Raw genomic sequence first — 20,446 nt, 5'->3', positions numbered from 1 at the left:
CACTGGCAGGCTCCTGGCAAGTCAGAACCATATGCGCCCAGATGTGTGCACCCCCACCCCTCTGCCCAGGGGACAGGTCCCAAGGGGAGTGTTGAAAGACAGAATCAAAGAAATATAAAACAAGCCAAACAAAAGAAAACCAAACTTCAAATTGGACAGAAAAGTCCCCATATTTTTAATGAAAATAACTTTATATATTTTGCTTTGCCAGTTTGAGATCACTTAAAATTATAAAACCCAACAGGAATACTTAAAAAAAAGTCATGATTCAACTTTAACATGTAAAAATCACGTTCTTCTCCTAATAATGAACAAATTCATTCCTCAAAAGTAAATGAGGGTTAAAATGCAGAACTGCTTGGTTTCCACCACAAACACAGTAGCCACATGGTTTGGGTGAACACTGCTGTACACACAGGCTCTGAAGTGCACACGGGACCAACAGCTGGGCCAGAAACAAAGGGACACCACCCCACCACCAGAACACACCAGTCCTCAGAGGACGTCAGAGACAAGGCTTTCCCAGTGAGCAATGCCGGTCAGCTGCTTTCACTTAGTGGTGGTTCTATTACCAATTCACTGAATAGTCTTTACAAACTTTAAAGGGGGTAAGAAAAAAGCAAACTAGGAGGATCACAATGCTAAAAATGGCCGTCAGTGGGCGCCACAGTCAGCGGGCAGCACTGGGTCTGAAGGTGGAGCATCCCAACCCACACACGTCAGTGGCATAAAAAGTGCCTCCTCTGTCACCCATGTCCTTAAAACAGGACAAGTGGGGACAAGCACGCCAGGTGACACCATTGAGGGGTCTAAAGAGCAGCTCAAGTGCCGGGACTCTTCACCCTGTGCAGGATCTTTTGCTTCACCCCCGCAGCAACCAAAGGAACCATTTTCTCAGTGAGGCTTCCATCTCTCCTGCAGCCTGGACACACTGCTCAAAGTAGCCTTGGCTACTCGGATGCCACTTCCACCATTTTGGCTTTCTTCTTCTTCTTCTTCTTCTTGGCAGTGTCACTGTCCTAGAGAGTAGAGAGAGACCCTACTGGCCTACCTGCACAACAGGGACACTCAGATGATTAAAGTACTCCCTCACAGCAATTCCCACTGTAAGCCACCCCTCCCAAGCACCAGGTATCCTGTGCGTGCAGCCCTCCTGGGCAAGGAGCAAACAAGGCCACCCCAGAACGTGAACAAGCAAGCTTTCCCCAGCTGGGGCCAAGCCCACCTGTGCCCATCGTACCCCGTCTCCAGGCTCAGCCCCGCTCTCCTGTACGTCTTTGGCCTTCTTGTCCTTCTTCTTTTTCTTCTTCTCCTTCTCCTTCTTGGACAATTTGGGGACTGCTACAGGGGTCTCCTCACTTTCACTCTCACTCTCTCGTTTCCGCTGAGGTGAAAAAAGTTGATCAAAAGTTCAGACTTTGGGTAGTAATGGGCACAGAAGTTCCTAAGTCAAAATGTCGAAGTCACTCAATATCCCAAAGGGACCCACAGGTACATGTTCCTGAGAAGTTATTCCTGGACTCCAGAACACAGGAATGTTCCCTGAAGTCCCCACACAGCGCAGCAGAGCTGGAGTTCGTGCCTGAAGCGTGTCCAAGGGCAGCATGCCATCTGGGTTCCAACCTTGGGGAACCAAGTTGCCAGGACGGGCTTCACTCTGCCCCTTTAACCACTCGTGCTGACTAGAAACACTGCTCTCCAGCAACTGTGCCCTGTTTTGTGCACACTCATGGTACTACTCGACCGAGGGGGCGGGCTGGAAGCACATGTGCCACTGTGCTGGACTGCGGTTACTGCCACAGGTGAGGCAGGGGCTGACACGACAGGAACAGCAGAGAAACACAGTCTTGGACCTCGAGTGTATACATGCCAGCCATCAAGTGAGGGCAAGAAGCCCACTGCACTGAGCAGCATCTTGCTAGACACCCCCCGAGATAAGCCTGGTACCGACACCCATTCCCAAAGATCACTCAAGCCACTCACCTTTGTGACCTTTCCTGCCTCAGCAAACACCTGTGGGGCCTTGGCCACATCAGCAACTGCCTGTGGTGTTTTCACTGCTTCAGCAACCACTTCCTTCTTGCTCGACTCACTAGGAGGACAGGCAGCAGCGGGTCAACTTCAGCTATAGCCTTGTCATGCAGCAACCCTCGGCAGGTCTAAAGGCACCGGGGAAACACTAACTCCGGACAGGACAGCCCAGCTCAGCCCCCTGCAGAGCACACGGGCAGCCCACAGTACAGCCAAGCCAGCCCAGGCACTTGAGGCATCAAGGGGCAACTGCTCAGCTCATGCCTTCCCCCAACAGACTGCCCTCACCTATAGTCCACGTACTCTTGCTTCCACGTGGCAGGGGTGCTGTCGGTGGGTTTTCCGTGCTTGTCCAGAAGGCCTTGCTTAATCATCATCTTCTTTTGACTTGCCTAGCGGAACATCAGGGCCTCCACATGAGAATGACGGGAGCAGAAGAGGTGGAAACTGGCTGCACACCGTGGTTAGGCTCCACAAATGTACAAGGCAGCACGAGTTTCTTTCTGTCCTTTGCATATCCTCAGCAGGCATGGATGCAGGCTCCTCTGCAGAACTGCCCTGAATGCTTTCTCCCTTCTCCACCTCAGCACCTCACCCAGCTTCTGCACTCTCTTAACAGCAGACCCTGCCCTAAGCCCTGAGCAGGTCACATCCCTGCTATGGTCTCTCCTCAGAGCCACCACCCTTGCCAAGCCACTACCTCAGTGGTTTAATTAGCACCCAACAACCCCTGCCCTAAGCGAGACTCTAAGCCACAAGGTGGGGTCTGCTTCTGCTCTGCTTATCAGCCATCAGCAACTAGACACCTGTGCTGGTGGGGACACACTGGAACCACAGAGCGTGTGGGAAGTTAATAACAGGGCGCACAGCCACTCCCACTCACCTTGGGCCCTAAGCCCCACTTCCGAGGGTAGGTGTCCCTCTCCATGATCACTCTTTTGATCTTGGCCACTATACCATGGTCGCAGGTAGAGATCACGGCCGTGGTCATTAACGCAATAGCTACAGACATTGGAAAGGAAATGGGAGGGGAACAGTGATAATTGATTATTAAGCCGTAATTCTACCATTTCAAGCCTTTTTAAAGCCCCATGAGAGCCCCCTGTTGTATTTCTTTTTAATGTATTTGGTAAAGGTCTCACTACCCGGCTCAGACTCATAGTGGTCCTATTTCAGCCTCCACAACGCTGGGACTACAGGTGCATGCTGGCACGCCTGGCCTCGGTGGCCAGCTGAGCGCACTGGTGCAGGGGCTGGAGTGGTATGTGGTGCAGGGGATCCCTCTGCTCGATTTTTAATTGTAATCTCCTTTGCTTAGGGTGTGCATATGCAGAAAATCTATTCTGCGAAGGAGCCCTTTTTTTGGTGGCTGAACTGGGGATTGCACTCAGGCCCTTGCACTTGCCAGGGAAGTGCTTATTCTACTAAGCCAAGTCCCCAGCCCAATGAGTATATTCATAGGTAGCTTTTACAAGGTGTGGGTTTTTTTTGTATTTTAGGGAAGGGTCTTCAGGGTCTCACTACTACATCAGACCCGTAGTGATCCGCCTGTTTACAGCCTCCCAAGAGCTGGAATTACAGGCGTGGACCACCATGCCCAGCCTCAACTGCTGTCCCAGTGCGCTCCGGGGGGGTGGGGGTGGGCAGCATGGCAGGCCTGGGGATAAAACCCTGGGCCCCTGCACCTGCCGCCTGCCTGCAGGCACTTTAATCTGCTGAGCTATTTGGCCGGCCCTGGAAGGAGGCTTTTTGAAATGATGCTAAACTTACAAGGAATCCTGTTTACATGCTTCACTTCTGCTGTTAATTAGGGTTGCTACATAAGTAGCTCTGCCTTATTCAGCATGATGGCCACACAGTATTAAAGCGTTGTGAGGGATGATCCAGCAGTAGCTAAACTTTCACAAATGAGTAAAATGCTCGTACTGATCCCAAGCTACATGGAAGTAGACAACAACCCATGACTGCCCCTGACCCAAGCTCTTGTGTGCTCCCCAAAGATCTATGGGCCTGTGTGGATACAAAGGTGAACCCGCTCGCCTCCCCTTCCCTGTGATCACCAGAACACACCACACCATGAGACGCCAACTCCACCAGATCAATACAAGGAACCACCTCTGGAAACCAGGGCTACATCCCTCACCCATGCAAATCGCTTCCCCCTTGGTGGTGATGACCACGATCTCTTGGTTGACCTCAATGCCGTCTTCATAGCGGAGAACACCTGGAAGCATGATCTTGGCCCCGTAGCATATAGCATTGACCTGTGGGGACAAGGGCATCATTAGCAAAGCCACCAGCTGCTGCCCTGTCACACTCCCACACCAGTGCAGGACTGGACAGGAAGTGGCCCAATGGGAAATGGGGCTAACGCTACCAACAGCTCAGTGAGACGCAGGACCACAGCACACGGTGTGTGCTAGCCACTGCCCAAAGGAGCTTATACACAGCACTCAAAATGTCAAAGACAAGCACAATGGCTACTTCTCTTATTTCATGATACTTTAGCTAAGGCCATCTGACGGTCTGGTGACACCCAGCGCTTTCATGTGTCTCATGCATTCTCGTCTTCTTTGCTGACTATATTCCTCAAATTTACCAAGAAGCCACCAGCCTGATCCTAGTACAAGGAGGGCACGTGAGTGTAGTTTACTCTTCATGTGATTAAGTTTTTCCAGTCCTCTTAGTGCTGGGTTTTGGTATGCCACTCCAATTCATTATGACTAGAACATATACAATGCACCAAATATCTACACAGAACTTAAAATATGAATTATCAGCCTGTAATCCCACTATACGGGAGGCTGAGGCAGGACAATCACCTTGAGTTTGAGGCCAGCCTGTGATACATAGTGAGACCCTGCCTCAAAAAAACCCCAAAACTACTACTATTATTCGCAGTACTATGGGCAGAATCCAAGGCTCACACACTAGGCAAGCACTACACTACCTACTGCACGGCACCCCCATCCCCAACCGCAAATTAGAAAACATGTAGTGACACAGTATAGCAGTCACTCACTATTTCACAGTTTGACTTTCACAGACTCACTAAATTATTCATCGTGGATTTTTCACTGATTTTGGGATTTTGTAGTACCATACAGTATACATGCTTTTCTTTTTTTAGTACAGAGTCTACAGGATCCTCACTACACAGATCAACTCATAGTGACCCTCCTCTTTTCAGCCTCCCAAGAGCTGGGATTGCGGGCGTGTGCCACCATGCCCAGTCTTGGTCGCCATCTCAGCACACCCCAGGAGCGGGGCCGGCACGGCAAGCTGAGGCTCAAACCCCGGCTGCTGCGCTCTGCCAAGGTAGGCATTTTAGCCCACTGAGCTATCGGGTCGGCCCCATATGTTGTTTAAATTAAATAGCTTTATTTCAGATGGTTAAGGACATTAAAAGTGTTTTTAAAAGTGTGGGAAAGGTTTATAAGAGTGTAGGAAAGGATTATAAAGCCTTAAAATATAAATACTAAAATATAACATCGCTACTTTGCTGATTTTCAGTCATCATGGGTGTGCCCTGAACATAACCTCTGCAATAAGTGAGGGACTGCTGTACTTATTCGAGACAGGGGCTCACCATGCAGTTCAGCCTGGTCTTGAACTTGCAGCCCAGGCTGGCCTCAAATTTGAGGTGATCCTCCCTTAGCCTCTCAAATGCTGGAATTACAGACGTGTACCACCATGCCCGGCTACCTGAATTTTTAACAGCACTGTTCTTGATTATAAAACTATGGAATATAAGTGCTACAAAAGGGCTTAATAAGCTCAGTTTTAAACTCAGACCGCAGGGCCAGCCAGATAACTGTGCAGACTCAAGTGCCTGCTTAGGCTTGCCCCTCCAGCTCCGCCCCAAGGCACACTGCGCAGGTGCAGTGGTGTGTAGTGGTGTGTGCCTCTAATCCCAGCGCTTGGGAGGCTGAAAACAGGAGGCTCACTATGGGTCTGATCTGTGTGGTGACTCTGTAGACCCTGCATTAAAATACATACATAAATAAATAAACAAACAAACTCAGATCAGATTGCCTCAAGCTACAAATTACTTAGAGAACATAACTTTTAACTTTTTCATAATGTGTTATCTCTGAAACACTTCTCCTAAAAGGGAGAATTTTTTTCTTTCTTTTATATTTTAGGGAAGGGTCTGCAGGGTGTTCAGGGTCTCACTACCAGATCGGACTCATAGTGATCTGCCTGTTCACAGCCTCCCAAGGGCTGGGATTATAGGTGCACGCCACCATGCCCAGTCTCAATCACTATCTCAGTGTCTCTGGGATAGAAACCCCTGCCCCTGTGCCTGCTTGCAGGTGATTTAATCTGCTGAGCTATTTGGCTGGCCCTCTAAAAGGGAGAATTTTATGTACCACTAAAAGTCTTATTACTTGAACCAAGTTACTTATGGAAAACTAAAGTTAGCCTTTAATTTGCCTTATTTAAAAATGAAATTAGGCCTGGCATTCAGTTTTTACTTTAGAGTAGTATAACAGGCTTTGACATCAAGAAATTTTAGTCATATCTCCATTAACAAAGAGAATCAATCATTTACCATATGCAACTAGGGGTCAAAACTGTTTATGGGGCCAGCCAAATAGCTCAACAGCTTGCAGGCTCAGGGGTCAGGGGTTCGATCTCTGGGCCTGCTGTGCCGGCCCTGCCCCTGGGGCACTCTGAAACTGAGACTGTGATTGGGTGTGGTGGCTCAGGCCTGTAATCCCAGCTCCTGGGAGTCTGTAAACAGGCGGATCACTAGGAGTCCGATCTGGTAGTGAGACCCTGAACACCCTGTAGACCCTTCCTTAAAAATAAAAAAAAAAACCTGTTTATGGTATCCCTGAAGATGATACATAGAAGTTTTGTACTGCCAAAGTCTCATTTCTAAGAGGAATCCAATTTTCCGAACAAAGGCCGTGTCTTAGTTTTAGAGTTGCATCCTATGTGAACAGGGACTCCTGACCTAGACTTACCGCACTGTCCTTCATAACCAGCCGCTTATGAGATGTCAACAGCTTTTCCAAAGGGTAAACAACTCGCCGTAAGTAACTCTCATCCTTGTGGTTGTCATACAGCCACTGAGCATCGAGCACATCATGCATTGTCACCATGTGATCCTGAAAAACAGCCATGTACACAAAGAATTCAGCATCTGCACAGCTCAAATGTCTGTCAGACCTGTTAACTCATCTGCTCATGAGTCACTGGTCTCCCTGACTGCCTCTCTCCTGGCTATCTTTAACTGTCCCTATATCAAACCTAGTCCAGGCAACTCTCTGGGCCTGGAGAACACAGAATATTTTTTACCCAATTATCACTTGCGTCGTATTTCAGTGTTCCAAAGTTTAACAGAACAGAGAAGCTGCCCTGTGCTGAACTCGACACTTTGGAAACTGCCTCCCACAGGACATGAAGCAGGCAGAATCCCACCAAGGGTTGGTAGACCTGGAACCCTCCAGCCCCATAATGGCGTACCTTCTCACTCATGACTCCAGAACGAACCCTCCGAAGTTCCTGCATCTGTCCACCAACACCCAGCAACAAACCCAGATGCACACACAGCGTCCGAATGTAGGTGCCGGCCTCACAACTCACCCAGAAGATTCCTGAGACACACAGATGACATGAGCAGCACCTGGTTGGGCGAGTACACACCTCCCTGGTGGGGGAACTGTTATTCTCCATCTAGGCCATCAAGGCTGAGATGACGGACACAGGCCGTGACTACAGTGTGCTAAAGGCATCTATTTTAACCACAGAACAGAATGCTCAGGAGCGTCCTCCATTTGTGCTCTATGGCACGCAGCTCCTCATTGGCCCAATCACTCACCTAACCTTCTCTCAGGGTCGTATTCAATCATTTTGCTCTCATAGATTGTCCTCACCCGGAGCTGCCTCTTCACCGCAGCGATAAGTGGGGGTCGCTGGAATAGGGCGCCCGTCAGAGTTTCTAGAGCCTGAGAACAAAGCAGAGCGCACACTAGCCTCATGTGCGCTCTGGGAGGCTATGACACAGTGAGACTTAAGACCAAAAATGCCCCTTTGTGTCTGCTTCTCTCTTCACTGCTCAGGTGGCTCAGTGCTGACTAGAATCTCCTCCTCGGAACAGACCTGGGAAACCGTGTCCAGGCCGGAGAAGCAGCCCAATGAAAGGACACCGGAGGCTCGCCAGGAAAGCAGGCCTGCTCACAGGTGCTAAGGGGCCGAAGGGACTCTCGCTACATTTGCACACTTACCCTAGAAAGCTGGGTCCCCCCTTCGATAGCATTGTGCAGCCGGACAATTCCCACATACTCTTTGCCTGAAAAATGACAAGAGTAGTCAGGTGTAGCCACTGAGTTTCCTTAAATTTTTATATGCACAATCATGCCACGTTGGACAAGGAAGCAGGCAATGTGACTTTCCCATTTCTGTTAAGTTTTTATTAAGCCAGATTCACAGTGTGAATGAGGGAACATCGTAGACATTTTCTCACCTGGAGCTCAAGGTTTGGAGTGCCCACAGAGTCAGAGTCAGGGACAGGGACAGGGACAGGGACAGGGATAGTACCCATTGTACAGCCAGACGGAAAATGCCTTGCAAGGATACTTTAGGTGAAGCACGGAATGTAGAGCCTGGAGCAAGAAGTCCAGCATCGTGGACAGAATTCTGCCCCTAGCCAGGGATGGAGCAGGGGCACCGTGTGAACATGCCTAGCACTGGACCTCAGAGCAAGATGGAGGCAAATGCCAAACACTTCCCAACTCCAGGATGTCAGCCCTTCTAGCCCCTCCACATACCTGCACTCTGCTGTGATTTCACCAAGCGAGTGGCTCGTTCTATGCACACAATTAAGCAGCCAGTCACCTTGGGGTCCAGTGTGCCACTGTGCCCCGTCTTCTCCACACGGAGGATTCGTCGGATCCAGGCTACCACCTCATGAGAAGAGGGGTTAGAAGGCTTGTCAAGGTTAATGAAGCCTGTCCTAGAATGGAAAAGACGTTCATGTACTACCTGCTCTTGTGCTCTTAAACACATTAAAAAAAAACAATTGAAAAAGTCAAAGAGAAGTTCACCACAGATACCAGTTGCATGTTCAGGGCAAAGCCATTATACAATGACACAACCTATTTGAATAACTGATGTGACGTGAAAGCATGGTTTTCAAAAGAATGTCAAGCGTGAACAGTGCTTACTTGGGATACTTACCTGATATAGTCCCCAATCTCCCTCTTTAGAGGGTTGGAACCACATGGAAGAGGTGTATAGTGGGTTGTCCTTACGTTCAGTTTATCAAAGTTCTGGAAAGCAATTATGTGATACAATTAAAACTGAACACTATAGCACCTTTTCAAATCCATTAATCTGGATTACCTGTTAAACCTCCTGAGGTATTAGGGAAATCACCAATATTAGTAAAAACAAGACAAACTTGAGCACTTGTTTGTTTAACACACTGCCCTAAAAGAGACTTGCTGGAGTACTATAGAACAGATTAGGCTGACCATGCAGGATTACAAGTTAACAAGAAAAAGCAATCGCTCTGATTTCCTCAGGGACAAGGCAGCCAAACTGAGAATGACTGGCAACATTTCCCAGCACAGCTAGCTAGTTTCTGCTCTAGATGCCCCTGTGTTGTTTCCACAGTGGTTCCTTGAATCCCTTCTCTATGGCCTGGCCACCAGTTGGAAAGCAGCCACATTTACCACTACACCACCAATGCACACTTGGGCCACCAGTGTAGCTTCATTACGGTACTTATTACATACAAGCAGCACTGTTCTGTCCATTTCCCATGCCTAGCATTATTTTCCTCATAGTAGAGACCTTGCCTACCCTGTTTACTACCATATTTCAGGATCAACCACATAAAAGCAGGAGATACATGTATGAGTGGTACCTAGCCAAGGAGAAACTTACATGTTAAATGATACAAGCCAACTTCATAGTTTCCCCAACCCATACGCAATGGCTCTTTGTCAAGGGGTGCCTCTAACTTTCTCCAACTCTCATTGCCAGTATCCATTTTAATTATAAAAATTACAGAAACAATATAATTCAACTCGTCACTCAAATACCTCATTTAAGATCCCCAATAAAAACCAATAATTTAAGACATACTACCCATCAGGAACTGTGGCTAGCCATGTTTTGTAACCCTCTGCACATCTGAGATTTGCGCAAACAGCCACAGAAAAGTAAATGGATGATCCAAGGTCACTCACAATCTGACCCAAATTGGGCTGGTTTCAAGGTTCTTAAACCACCACAGCATTCCACCTTCAAGTGTGGCCCCCAAACTGGTGCAAGTTGACAAGATGTATTTCATCTTCAGACCAGACACGACACCATTCACACATTTTGACAGCAACTTATGACTGTCGTAACATTTATGCTGTGTTCTATAAGAGTGTTAGGAATGCTAAATTACATGAGCTTTCACTCCAGACACCTTTAGACTGCATTATGTGGTATTCACTAAAGTCAAAGATGTTAACCGTAAGTATTCTTAGGTAACTGGTCAGCAGTTATGTTCCGAAAGCCCTCCACTGGATGCATACCGCACATACCTTGAGCAGCAGAGGCCACTGGGATGTGTCCAACTGAGCCACTTTGGATTCTGGTTTGATAAGAAATTCTTCAGCATGTTGTATTTCCTTCCACAGGACAGAAACATAACCTATTAGACTTTCTCACTTGACTTTGATCAGTTCCATTACAGCTACCCAGGTTTTCATGCCTTTTCAACTGAAAATAAGGTTTTCCATGCGTCTTCACAAGGGCCTCCAAGGAAAAGAAACCAATGGGGACCTCATTGGGGAAAGTGATATGCTACTAAGATAGGAGCAAATGTTTTAAAAAGCGTGAATGTATGGCTGTGGGTGGAACAAACTAAGAAATTCTGGGAGAACTGCTGGTAGCACCAACACCTGCTAGGCAACTATACACAGCATAACCAGCAGCTTTCTCGTTGTCTGAGGTTGCATCATTTCAGGGCTGCCTTGGTTCTAGGGGATGTCGCCCAACATCAGCCCATATATTAGGCCCATCAAAACCACCTATTTCCTTCAATCGTTATTTAAGTAAACTTTACTTTGTAATAAAAGCAAAGTAAAACATCCTACTCACAGCAACATCTTCTTCTTGTAATGACTTCCGATCCTTTTTCTTCTTATGCTTCTTTGGCAGAGCGATTACTAAAAGAAACAAATAGGGGATGTGGGAGAACGAGAAAAGTTTAAAATTAGGATGAAAGTCAGGTGCAGGCAGAAAGGGTTTCGGCCCAGCGCTAGGAGGGAAAATGTAAGCGATCCGAGCTAGAGTCCCGGGGGCCGGTCCGGGCCGCGCTGCACATGTCGCTTCTCGTCCGCGCCACCACGTGGCCCGCCCGCAGGTAGGGAAGCTCGGCCGCCACCGTGCCGCGGTCGCGCAGGCTCAGGGACTCCGGGGTTTTCTCGCAATCTGGCCCCTGGCCCCGCTGGCTGCACGCCTCACCCGCACCCGTGCTCTTCCCCTCTCCTGGAGCTCCCACGGCGGCGGATCCATCTCGTGTGGACTCTTGTCGCTGGGAACCCGCCCGGGCGAAGCCAGATCGCCGCCCAGGGCTCACTCCGCACACTACGGTGGGCTCCAGGCAAAGGCACTGTTGGCTTAAGGCCGTGCGGCGATGCAGCCGCCACACCGGTGGGAAGGGACGGCGAGCCTAGGCCCCGGGGCTGTCGCCTCCACCCTGGCTCCCGGGACCTCACAAGGCCACTGGGCCGTGTGGCGCGCGCGACCAACCCTCACCTTCTGCGTCGGCCATGTTGCACCGCACTGCACTGCACCGCAAAGCACCGCGCGCGTGCAGGCCAGGCCACCACCCGGACTGATACCGCAGACTCCCGCCGCTCCAGCCCGGTCAGGCCACGCCACTAAGCCCCACCCACCCGCGTCTCACTCCGTGCGTGCCGCGCCGCGGGGCGGGAAGAGGAGGAACCGTCTGGGGGCGGGACCTGAGGCGAGCGCGGGTCGTCGGCCCAATTCCCATTGGCTGGCTTGGCCCCTGTGGTGGCAGCAAGTGCTCATGCGCCACAGGACTCAGGCGCCCCCTGGCGGCCGTCTGGGCTGGAAATGTGAGCTAGGACTTCCACCACCTGAGGCGCGAGGCTTGACTTCGTCTGCAGCTCGCTGGCCAATTCCTAGTTTAATGCTGGCCCTACTAGCTACCCACCGTCAGGAATGCTAGCTAATTGTTTTTACACGCCGATCCCGTCAGGCTAGTGTAAGATCAGTCCATCGAAGGAGTAAGACACAGAGGGATTGCAAGCCTTTTGCCGCTTGGAATTTGTCTTCAGTTCAGGTGGCACTGGCCAATAGGAATTCAGGGTGAGCCACAAGAAAAAACAGTAAAAAGAAAAAGGTGAATTTAATTTTTTGAAAGAATTGTAGGGGGGGCCTGGGGAGATGGCTCAGTGGAATAAGCGCTTCCCTGGCAAGCACAAGGGCCTGAGTTCAATCCCCGGTTCTGAAAGAAAAAAAAAAAAGAATTGTAGGGGGCTTGCTAGATAGCTCAGTTGTTGAAACTGCCACTTGAGCAGATGCAGTCAGGCTCAAGGGATGATGGTTCGATCCCTGGCTCTGCAAGTCGCACCAGACCCGCTCTTTTCTTTTCTTTCTTTCTTTTTTTTTTTTAGGAACAGGGGATTGAACTCAGGCCCTTGCTCTTGCCAGGCAAGCGCTTATTCTACTGAGCCATCTCCCTGGCCCTAGACCCGCTCTTAAGGCTACCAGAACTAACCAAAAAAATCCTTCTCCGATCTATGTAATGAGACCCTATAGACCCTGTATTAAATACGCACACACACACACACACACACACACACACACACACACACAAAGCCTCCCCCACCAAAAAAAAAAACAAAACAAAACAAAACACCTCAAGCCTGCAAGCAGGTGCCGGGGTCTGGGGTTCTATCCCTGTGCCTGCTGTGCCGGCCCTGCCCCCCAGGGGGGGGGCACACTGAGACCACAATTGAGACTGGGTGTGGTGGCACTTGCCTGTAATGCCAGCACTTGGGAGTCTGTAAACAGGAGACTCACTATGAGTCCAATCTAGTAGTGAGACCCTGAACACCCTGTAGACCCTTCCCTAAAATACAGGAAAAAATAAATAAAGAGGATTGTATTTACCCCTGCATATCCAAGATAATGGCATTGCAACATGTGAGTGATATGGAGCATGATGTGATAGTTTACATTTTTTTTTCACACACTAAGTCTTTCCAGTGTGTGTTTTACACTTAACTGAACACCTGGATTTGAGCCCCTTAGCTGGGCTCCAAGTCAAGGGCTCAGCGGCTAAAGGTTCCTAGAGGCTGCAGTTTGGGACTTCCTGCAGGGAAAAGACTGAAAAATATCACATACAGTTCATCCAAATCCCCAGTATCAACCAGTGCCTCAGTACCTTTATCACTTCCCCCTTGCTCTTGACTTAAATGGTGCATATGTGGCTGAGTGAATTTGGGATATTGTATCATTCATGTTTTTCCTATGGTTTCTGTCTTTCTCACACATCCATCCTAAAAAGTGTTAGCAAAACCAGTAAGCTGGGCTTTCAGAAGAAATGCAGGTCCGGCTGCAGCCCCCTTCTCGCCGCTGTCCATGCCACTCCTGTGAGCTCGGGGGGGCCCTGCTTCTCCTGTCCAGAGCCAGAAATCAGTCGCCACCACATCGAGCAAAAAAGCAAAGTCCAGGACCACCAAGAAGCGCCCTCAGCGCGTGACCTCCAATGTGTTCACCACGTTTGACCAGTCGCAAATCCAGGACTTTAAGGAGGCCTTCAACATGATCGAGCAGAACAGAGACAGCTTCATCGACAAGGAGGACCTGCACGACATGCTGGCCTCACTAGGGAAGAAGCCCACAGACACCTACCTGGAGGCAATGATGAACGAGGCACCAGGCCCCGTCAACTTCACCATGTTCCTCACCATGTTTGGGGAGAAGCTCAGTGGCACAGATCCCAAGGAAGTCATCCGGAACGCCTTTGCGTGCTTCAACGAGGAGGCCACTGGTACCATCCAGGAGGACTACCTGCGTGAGCTGCTCACCACCACGGGCGACCGCTTCACAGACGAGGAGGTAGACGAGCTGTACCGAGAGGCCCCCATCGACAGGAAGGGCAACTTTAACTACGAGGAGTTCACGCGCATCCTCGCGGGGCCAAGGTCAAGGACAGCTGAGAGCCGCGCCGGCGGCCCCACCGCCTCCCGCTCCCCAGCGCCCGCCGCTGCATGCTCCCGGGGTCTCGCTTGCCTTTCCATGTATCCAGACCTTCTGCCTTGTAGCGCTTGTGTAATCAGGCCCAGAGGGAGGGGGGAGCTGAGGTTGTAAATTGTACTAAAAAAGAGACTGCAAATAGAATCCACAAATGTGAAAGCCCAGGACCAAGAGAAAAAGAAAAAAAAAAAGAAAGAAAAAAGAAATACAGACACTAGTGGTTATTCTCTCCCCTTGGTGCTGTTCTTGTCATGACTTTCCTAGTTTTTTCCAGAGATCTGCTCTAGGTTTACCTCCTTCTGCTCCCAGTACAACTTCTCCTCAGTACAGCAGCTTGGAAAGGCCACAGAACTAAATCACATTAGACCCCTTTTCTGCTCAAAACCCCTCGGCTTCCTGTCTGGTGGAAACGTAAGAAGGGCCCCCAGCTATACCCACAACTTAACCTCCAGATGCTGTGAATGTGACTTTCTCTGAAAGGGGTCTGTGCAAAATGTAATGAAGGTTGCCCAGCATGGTGGCACATACCTGTAATCCCAGCACTGGGCAGGCTGAGGCTGGAGGATCACTGCGAGTTTAGACCAGCCTGGGCTACAAAGTTAGCACAAGGCCAGCCTGAACTGCACAGGGAGACCCTGTTTCAAAATGACCAAAAAAAATGTAATGCAGGTTAGAATCTTGAGATGAACTCATCCTAGAGTACTGGGACAGGCCCCAAACCAATGACAACTGTCCTTAAAAGAGGAAAGACCATGTGATGATGAAGATGGAGGGTGGAGTACTTTCAGATTTCTAGACCCCAGAACTGTGAAAAGCAACAACCAATTTCTGTGAGTGTCAAGCCACTTGGTTTGTGAGTGATTTGTTCTCGCGGGCCTAGAATACTGCAGCATCATCTAGGTAAGGTAAAGGCTGAAGTTCTTGCAGTGCGCCTCCTGCATTCAGGGGCCCCACTTGTGCTTGCACCCGGGCCATCTGGTCACATGGCCCTCAGCCTCGAAAGTCGCTGCCCATCGCCAGGCCGCTGCACTTGTTCTTCCCTCAGCTTCAAAGAGATTTTGTTTGCTGTGTGCATTTTTACTAGCATGCTGGCCTTATGAAGGCAGGACCCTTTCGTCTGTTTATTTGGTGCTGTGTACCCAGCTCCTAAGAGACACACACAGGCTGAAACCAAATTGGATTCTTCCCAAGGATTTACTTTTTAAGGACAGAGTCTGGATTTGTAGCCCAGGCTGGCCTCTAACTCAAGACAATCCTCCTACCTCAGCCTCCAGAGTGCTGGGATGACAGGTATGTGCTACCATGCTGGGATGCCAAGGATCGTGTGTGTGTGTGTGTGTGTGTGTGTGTGTGTGTGTGTGTATTTTCTTTTTTTGGTACCGGGAATTGAACTCAGGACCTTGCACTTGCTAGGCAGATGTTTATGCTGTTGAGCTATGTCCCTGCATTCAGGGCCCCCACTCATGTCTTTTTGAGATAAGGTGTCACTATGCAGTTCAGGTTGGCCTTGAATTCACTTTGTAACCCAAGCTGCCCTTGAACTCATAGTAATTCTCCTGCCTCAGGCTGCCCAGTGTTGGGATTATAGCCACGCACCACCACCTCTGGCCTCTCCCGAGGCTTTTTAAGTGAGAAAAAATGTTTTAAAATCACATTTGCTACACTGTGTTTCAATGGTAGCCCATTTCAAGAATCGTGGTAGATGAAGGACACATCACTGTTTAGGATGATTTAAATGGCAAACATTCAAATTTCTTGAATTTTTGATTCAGGCTGGGGGTTGAAATTTCTCTACCTATGCTCAGGGAATCACTTAACACGTCACAAGAAAAATATCCAGACTTTGTGTTTTAATCTATTGCCATTCCATTTGCATGCCTATATTTCTAATCTGAGCAATATCTTTGAAGATAACCATATGCAATATAATAAGCATTGTCCTATTATCCAATAACCATTCCCATTATCTTGTTTTGAAATTGTGTATCATTGGTTTTATTGTTCTTTTCTCTTTAAAATAAGAAAATAATAATCTATTACCATTCCAATTTGTGAAATTCCATGAATTCACAGCCTTGTCAGTTCTCTAAGTAAAAGTAAGGACAATGATCAGAAAAGCACAGAACACAGAGGTTTAAAATGAGAATCAATAGGATAATTGGGAGGACAGGGACTTAGCAGAATCCCCAATTCCTACTGAGACTCCATTGTTTAACTTGAAAATGAAATACACCACGTTGTCCTTTGTCTGATCATATGTTACCCCTTTTCCTGAGGTCAACATAAGGGAAGAGGAAAAACAAGTTCATTTTCCTCAGGTTCAGCTCTTTTACTCCAGGGTCTCCAGACCTTTAACCAGACTTACTTTCCAAATTGCCCCCAGCAAACAATTTTGCAAAGACAAATGCAGCAGGAGAAAGTTTTCATAGGAAAACAACAGTAGGAGTTTGCAAACAGGTATGGGTAAACAGGCACTATTTGCATAATTGACCTTTGAACATTTTTGACCCCACAGGGTTGAGAAGACAATGCTAAATCAGGGTGAATTTTTTCTTTTTTTTTCTTTTTCAGAACTGGGACAACTGTGCAGATTCCGGCAGATACAGGTTTATACACACACGAGGGAGGATAAATGTGTATGTCACATGAGTGAACATTAAGGACAGGTGTCACTACGTCACTAAGCTGGAGAATTGCAAGTTCAAGCCCTTGCGCCTGCTAGGCAAGCGCTTACTCTACTGAGCCATCTCCCAGGCTGAATTATTAGTATAAATCCTCAGGGGAGGTTCAAGTGGTGGGGATGCTAATGCCGTAGCCATTTATTATCAAGTATTATGCCCTATGCATATTGTCTGTGCTGTGCTTTTATACAACTGGCCAGCCAGCGGGCTTATTTACACCAACATCAGCACAAACACGTAAGTGATATGTTGCTCTATGACGATGCTGCGCGATAGGAAGTTTTCAGAGGCATTTTAATTTTGGGAACCACCATTTTTATATGTATGATGTACATGGCTGTATCTTGCTTCCAAGCAAAGAAACCTGCCCTTGCTCTCTTAACAATGAAATGGACTGGAAGGGTAGAATGGGCTCAGGGACTCAATAAACAGCAGCCTTAAAGAATGAATGTGATATATACAGTTGATTTTCCTTATTTGTTGATTCCAAATCCAAAGATTCAAACAAACTCAGATCAAAAATATTTTTATTTTTTTAAAAAAGGAACCAAAATATGTCCTGTATAGGTACAGATTCCCTATGAGGAATATGATATATATATGTATTGCCAATAAACTTAATTAAATATATTTTCCATTGTGGGAGGATAAGGCAGGAGAATTGCAAGTTCAAACCCATCCTGGGCAGCTTAGTGACTTAGTGAGAATTTGTTTCAAAATAAAAGTATAAAAGGGCTGGGAATACAGCTCAGTGCAAAGGCTCTGGGTGGTTCGATCCCTAGTACCACAGATACCTCTGTCCCCCAAAAAGAGTCTTTAAAAAGTGTGTCTTTATTGAAAAAGTACAGATGTTGTTCGTGTCATTATTTCTTAAATAATACATACATCACAGCTATTTGCATGGCATTTCCATGGCATTAGGGATTATAGGCCAGCTGGAGAGGATGAAAAGCGTATCAGAAGATATGTGTAGGTTTTATTCAAGTGCTATGCCATTTTGTATAAGGGTCTTGAGCACCCATAGATGTTAGTACCTGAGGAGGTCCTGGAAACAATCCTGTCCGGATTCAGAGGGACAACTGTGCAGATTTCGGCAGACACAGGTTTATACACACACAAGGGAGGATAAATGTGTATGTCACATGAGTGAACATTAAGGACAGGTGTCAAAATTGCTTATATAAGCAAGGTGTGGTGGCGCAAGCCTGTGATCCCAGCACTGGACAGACTGAAGCAGGAAAGGATAGTTGTGAGCACAAGACCAGGCTGTGCTACAAAGTGAGCTCAAGGCCAGCCTGAACTGCACAGCAAGACCCTGCCTCAAAAAGACAAAAAAAATTTGCTTATATCTCATCTGTCATTTCCATAACACTGTGCACACAAAGTTGTACAGTTATATAAGACTTTGGTGAAGGACTGGAGAGATTAAAAACAGAAAATACCACTTAAGAGACAGAGATTTAAAACTATAGATGTAAACATGACTCTTCTTACATTCCAAGAGAAGAACCTGTAGAAACATAAGCTCTTCACAGTGTGCCCCTCATACAACTCTTAACTTCCCAGCCTATCTTCTCATGGTGATTGATTTTAAAATATTTCACTACTGGCAACTGTAGTTAGAACCAGGCACAGTGGCACATGCCTGTAATCCCAGAACTCTGGGAGGCTGAGCCTAGAAGACTGAAAGTTTGAGTCCAGCCTGGGCAACTTAGCAACTTAGTAAGAGCCTACCTCAAAATTAAAAATAAAGAAAAATCTCTGAAAGGGTTTGGGGTGTAGTTTAATAGGAAAGTCCTGGCCTCAATTCTCAAAACAGAAAAAACAAGTTGTCTATGTAATAACCATCCCTTCTTCATCTTCCTTGTAAGACTTCAGTAGCTCTGTGTCCATGTTTGAAGTATGTATCATGTTGGTATAAGCTAGGGAGATTTATTTGTTTATTTGTTCATTTGTTTGTTGAGACAGGATCTCACTATGTATTCTAGGTTGACCTTGAACTCATCTTGTAGCCCAGCCTGGCCTCAGATTAGCTGTGATCCTCCTGCCTCAGCCTCCCACATACTGGGATTACAGCCATATGTCACCACATCGTTTACTGGGCTGTCTCATAGTTGGTGGTCAATGAATTGTGATGGGCAGTCTGCTGGAGAGAGTAAGGGTATGTGATGACAGGAGGAGTCCCAAACTGCCAAGGAGGTCTGTTGGAGCAGTTGAGCAGAACCTTCAGGTCTCCAAGGGGAAATGTACCTTTCCTGGATATTGGAATCAGGCAAGTGCAGAGTCATGAGGCCATGAGGCAGCATTCCAAAGGTATGTCATGCAGAGCACTTGAGATATGCCATCCCCATTATAACTCTGTTTTCCAGATCTCTTACATTCTGACTATGACAAAAACTGTACTGCTTAATGGCTCTGATTCCAACTATGATTACAATTGTTATGGTTTAGATCTAAAATGGGCTCCAAAGTCTTGTGTGTTCAGAGTTGGAGCTTTCAGAAGGTGACTGGGTCACCAGTGCACTAACTGCACCAGGGAATCGATCCATCGAGGAGCCTGCCATCGACGGCATCATTTGGAGGTGATGCCAATCTTCCAGGTGCAGCGTAGGTGAAGGCGCTTGGGCAGAGGGCAGGGCACTGAGGCTGCCTCCTGTGCTCTCACTTGCCTTTGCACTCTGCCTCCTGGCTGCTAAGACTTAAGCAGCTCTCCTTCATTACATCTTTGCCATGGGCCTAACTGCAATAGAACCAGAACACAGTAGACTGAGGCTTCTGAAGCCATGAGCCAAGATGCACCCTTCTTCGTAAAAGTTCATTTCTGTTGGATATTTTGGTAGAGCAATGAAAACCGAGGAGCACACAGATCCTGGAGGACAACACTGTCTCAGTCATTTTCTCATTGCTGGGATAAAACACCCAGCACTCACAACTTTAAAGAAGTTTATTTTGGTTCACAGGTTTTTTGGGGGGTGGATTAACATTTTATCTCATTATCAGTCTGCAGGGTGCAGGTGGACATGATGGATTCGGAGGGGACAGTGACTCACCCCAGCACTTGCTCTAAGCACTCTGATTAGCAAGGGTGGTTACTGAGCAGGGGTGGGATGCTTAGAGGTGTGGCACATGCCCGGCTTAGGCTCAAGGGCTGGGGCGCCGTGCCCTTGCCAACCAAGTGCTCCCTGTTGGCTCCTGGTGCCACCAGCCCCCTGGAGAGGGGAGCCACAGGTCACCTGCAGGCCCAGATGGCAGACGTCCCCTTCGTGCCCTTCCTGGGCTGTTCTCTGCCCCACACGGAGCTGCTACCACATGTGGTACGAGGGGATGGCAAGCTGCAGGCTAGGCAGGAGGGGATCCTTGCTTCCCCCGCAGGGCCAGGGTGACAGGTTTGACTCTCAGGACCTACCCAGACTCAGGCTGCATTCGGCGGCGCCATCCCCAGAGCCAGGCTGGCACACGGCCGCAGCATGCCGGCCCAGCTTCCTGACCAC

General features: G+C 48.2%; 1 protein-coding gene, 1 non-coding gene and 1 pseudogene across 2 annotated transcripts; 1 reads left to right on the top strand and 2 right to left on the bottom strand.

The window, feature by feature from the left end:
* Positions 1-53: 53 nt before the first annotated feature.
* On the bottom strand, positions 54-11,909 carry Dkc1 (dyskerin pseudouridine synthase 1). Its single transcript, XM_023708474.1, has 15 exons — positions 11,800-11,909; positions 11,140-11,207; positions 10,581-10,667; positions 9,220-9,311; positions 8,811-8,995; positions 8,268-8,332; positions 7,862-7,988; positions 7,507-7,637; positions 7,005-7,148; positions 4,175-4,295; positions 2,915-3,033; positions 2,320-2,423; positions 1,984-2,092; positions 1,241-1,384; positions 54-1,019 (listed from the first exon to the last, which is right to left on the bottom strand). The coding sequence occupies exons 1-15, from the start codon at positions 11,813-11,815 to the stop codon at positions 951-953; spliced, it is 1,581 nt and encodes a 526-aa protein (XP_023564242.1). The 5' UTR covers positions 11,816-11,909; the 3' UTR covers positions 54-950.
* LOC111814602 lies at positions 7,304-7,423 on the bottom strand. The gene has a single exon (XR_002819546.1). It is a non-coding gene; the product is annotated as a small nucleolar RNA SNORA36 family (small nucleolar RNA).
* A 1,294-nt stretch (positions 11,910-13,203) lies between the features above and the next one.
* On the top strand, positions 13,204-19,541 carry LOC101561005 (annotated as a pseudogene).
* Positions 19,542-20,446: the final 905 nt, after the last annotated feature.

Source organism: Octodon degus, unplaced genomic scaffold (genome assembly GCF_000260255.1).
Source record: "Octodon degus isolate 3935 unplaced genomic scaffold, OctDeg1.0 scaffold00373, whole genome shotgun sequence".
NCBI lineage: Eukaryota > Metazoa > Chordata > Mammalia > Rodentia > Octodontidae > Octodon > Octodon degus.
This window is presented reverse-complemented; position numbering and strand designations above follow the sequence as displayed.

What these genes read in the sequence shown, in the direction of transcription:
- Dkc1 (XM_023708474.1), bottom strand. An exon ending in AGTGGCCTCTGCTGCTCAAG is followed by an intron (nt 9,312 to 10,580) that starts GTATGTGCGGTA and finishes ATTGCTTTCCAG; the next exon opens with AACTTTGATAAACTGAACGT. An exon ending in TGGTTATGAAGGACAGTGCG is followed by an intron (nt 4,296 to 7,004) that starts GTAAGTCTAGGT and finishes TTGTCCCCACAG; the next exon opens with GTCAATGCTATATGCTACGG.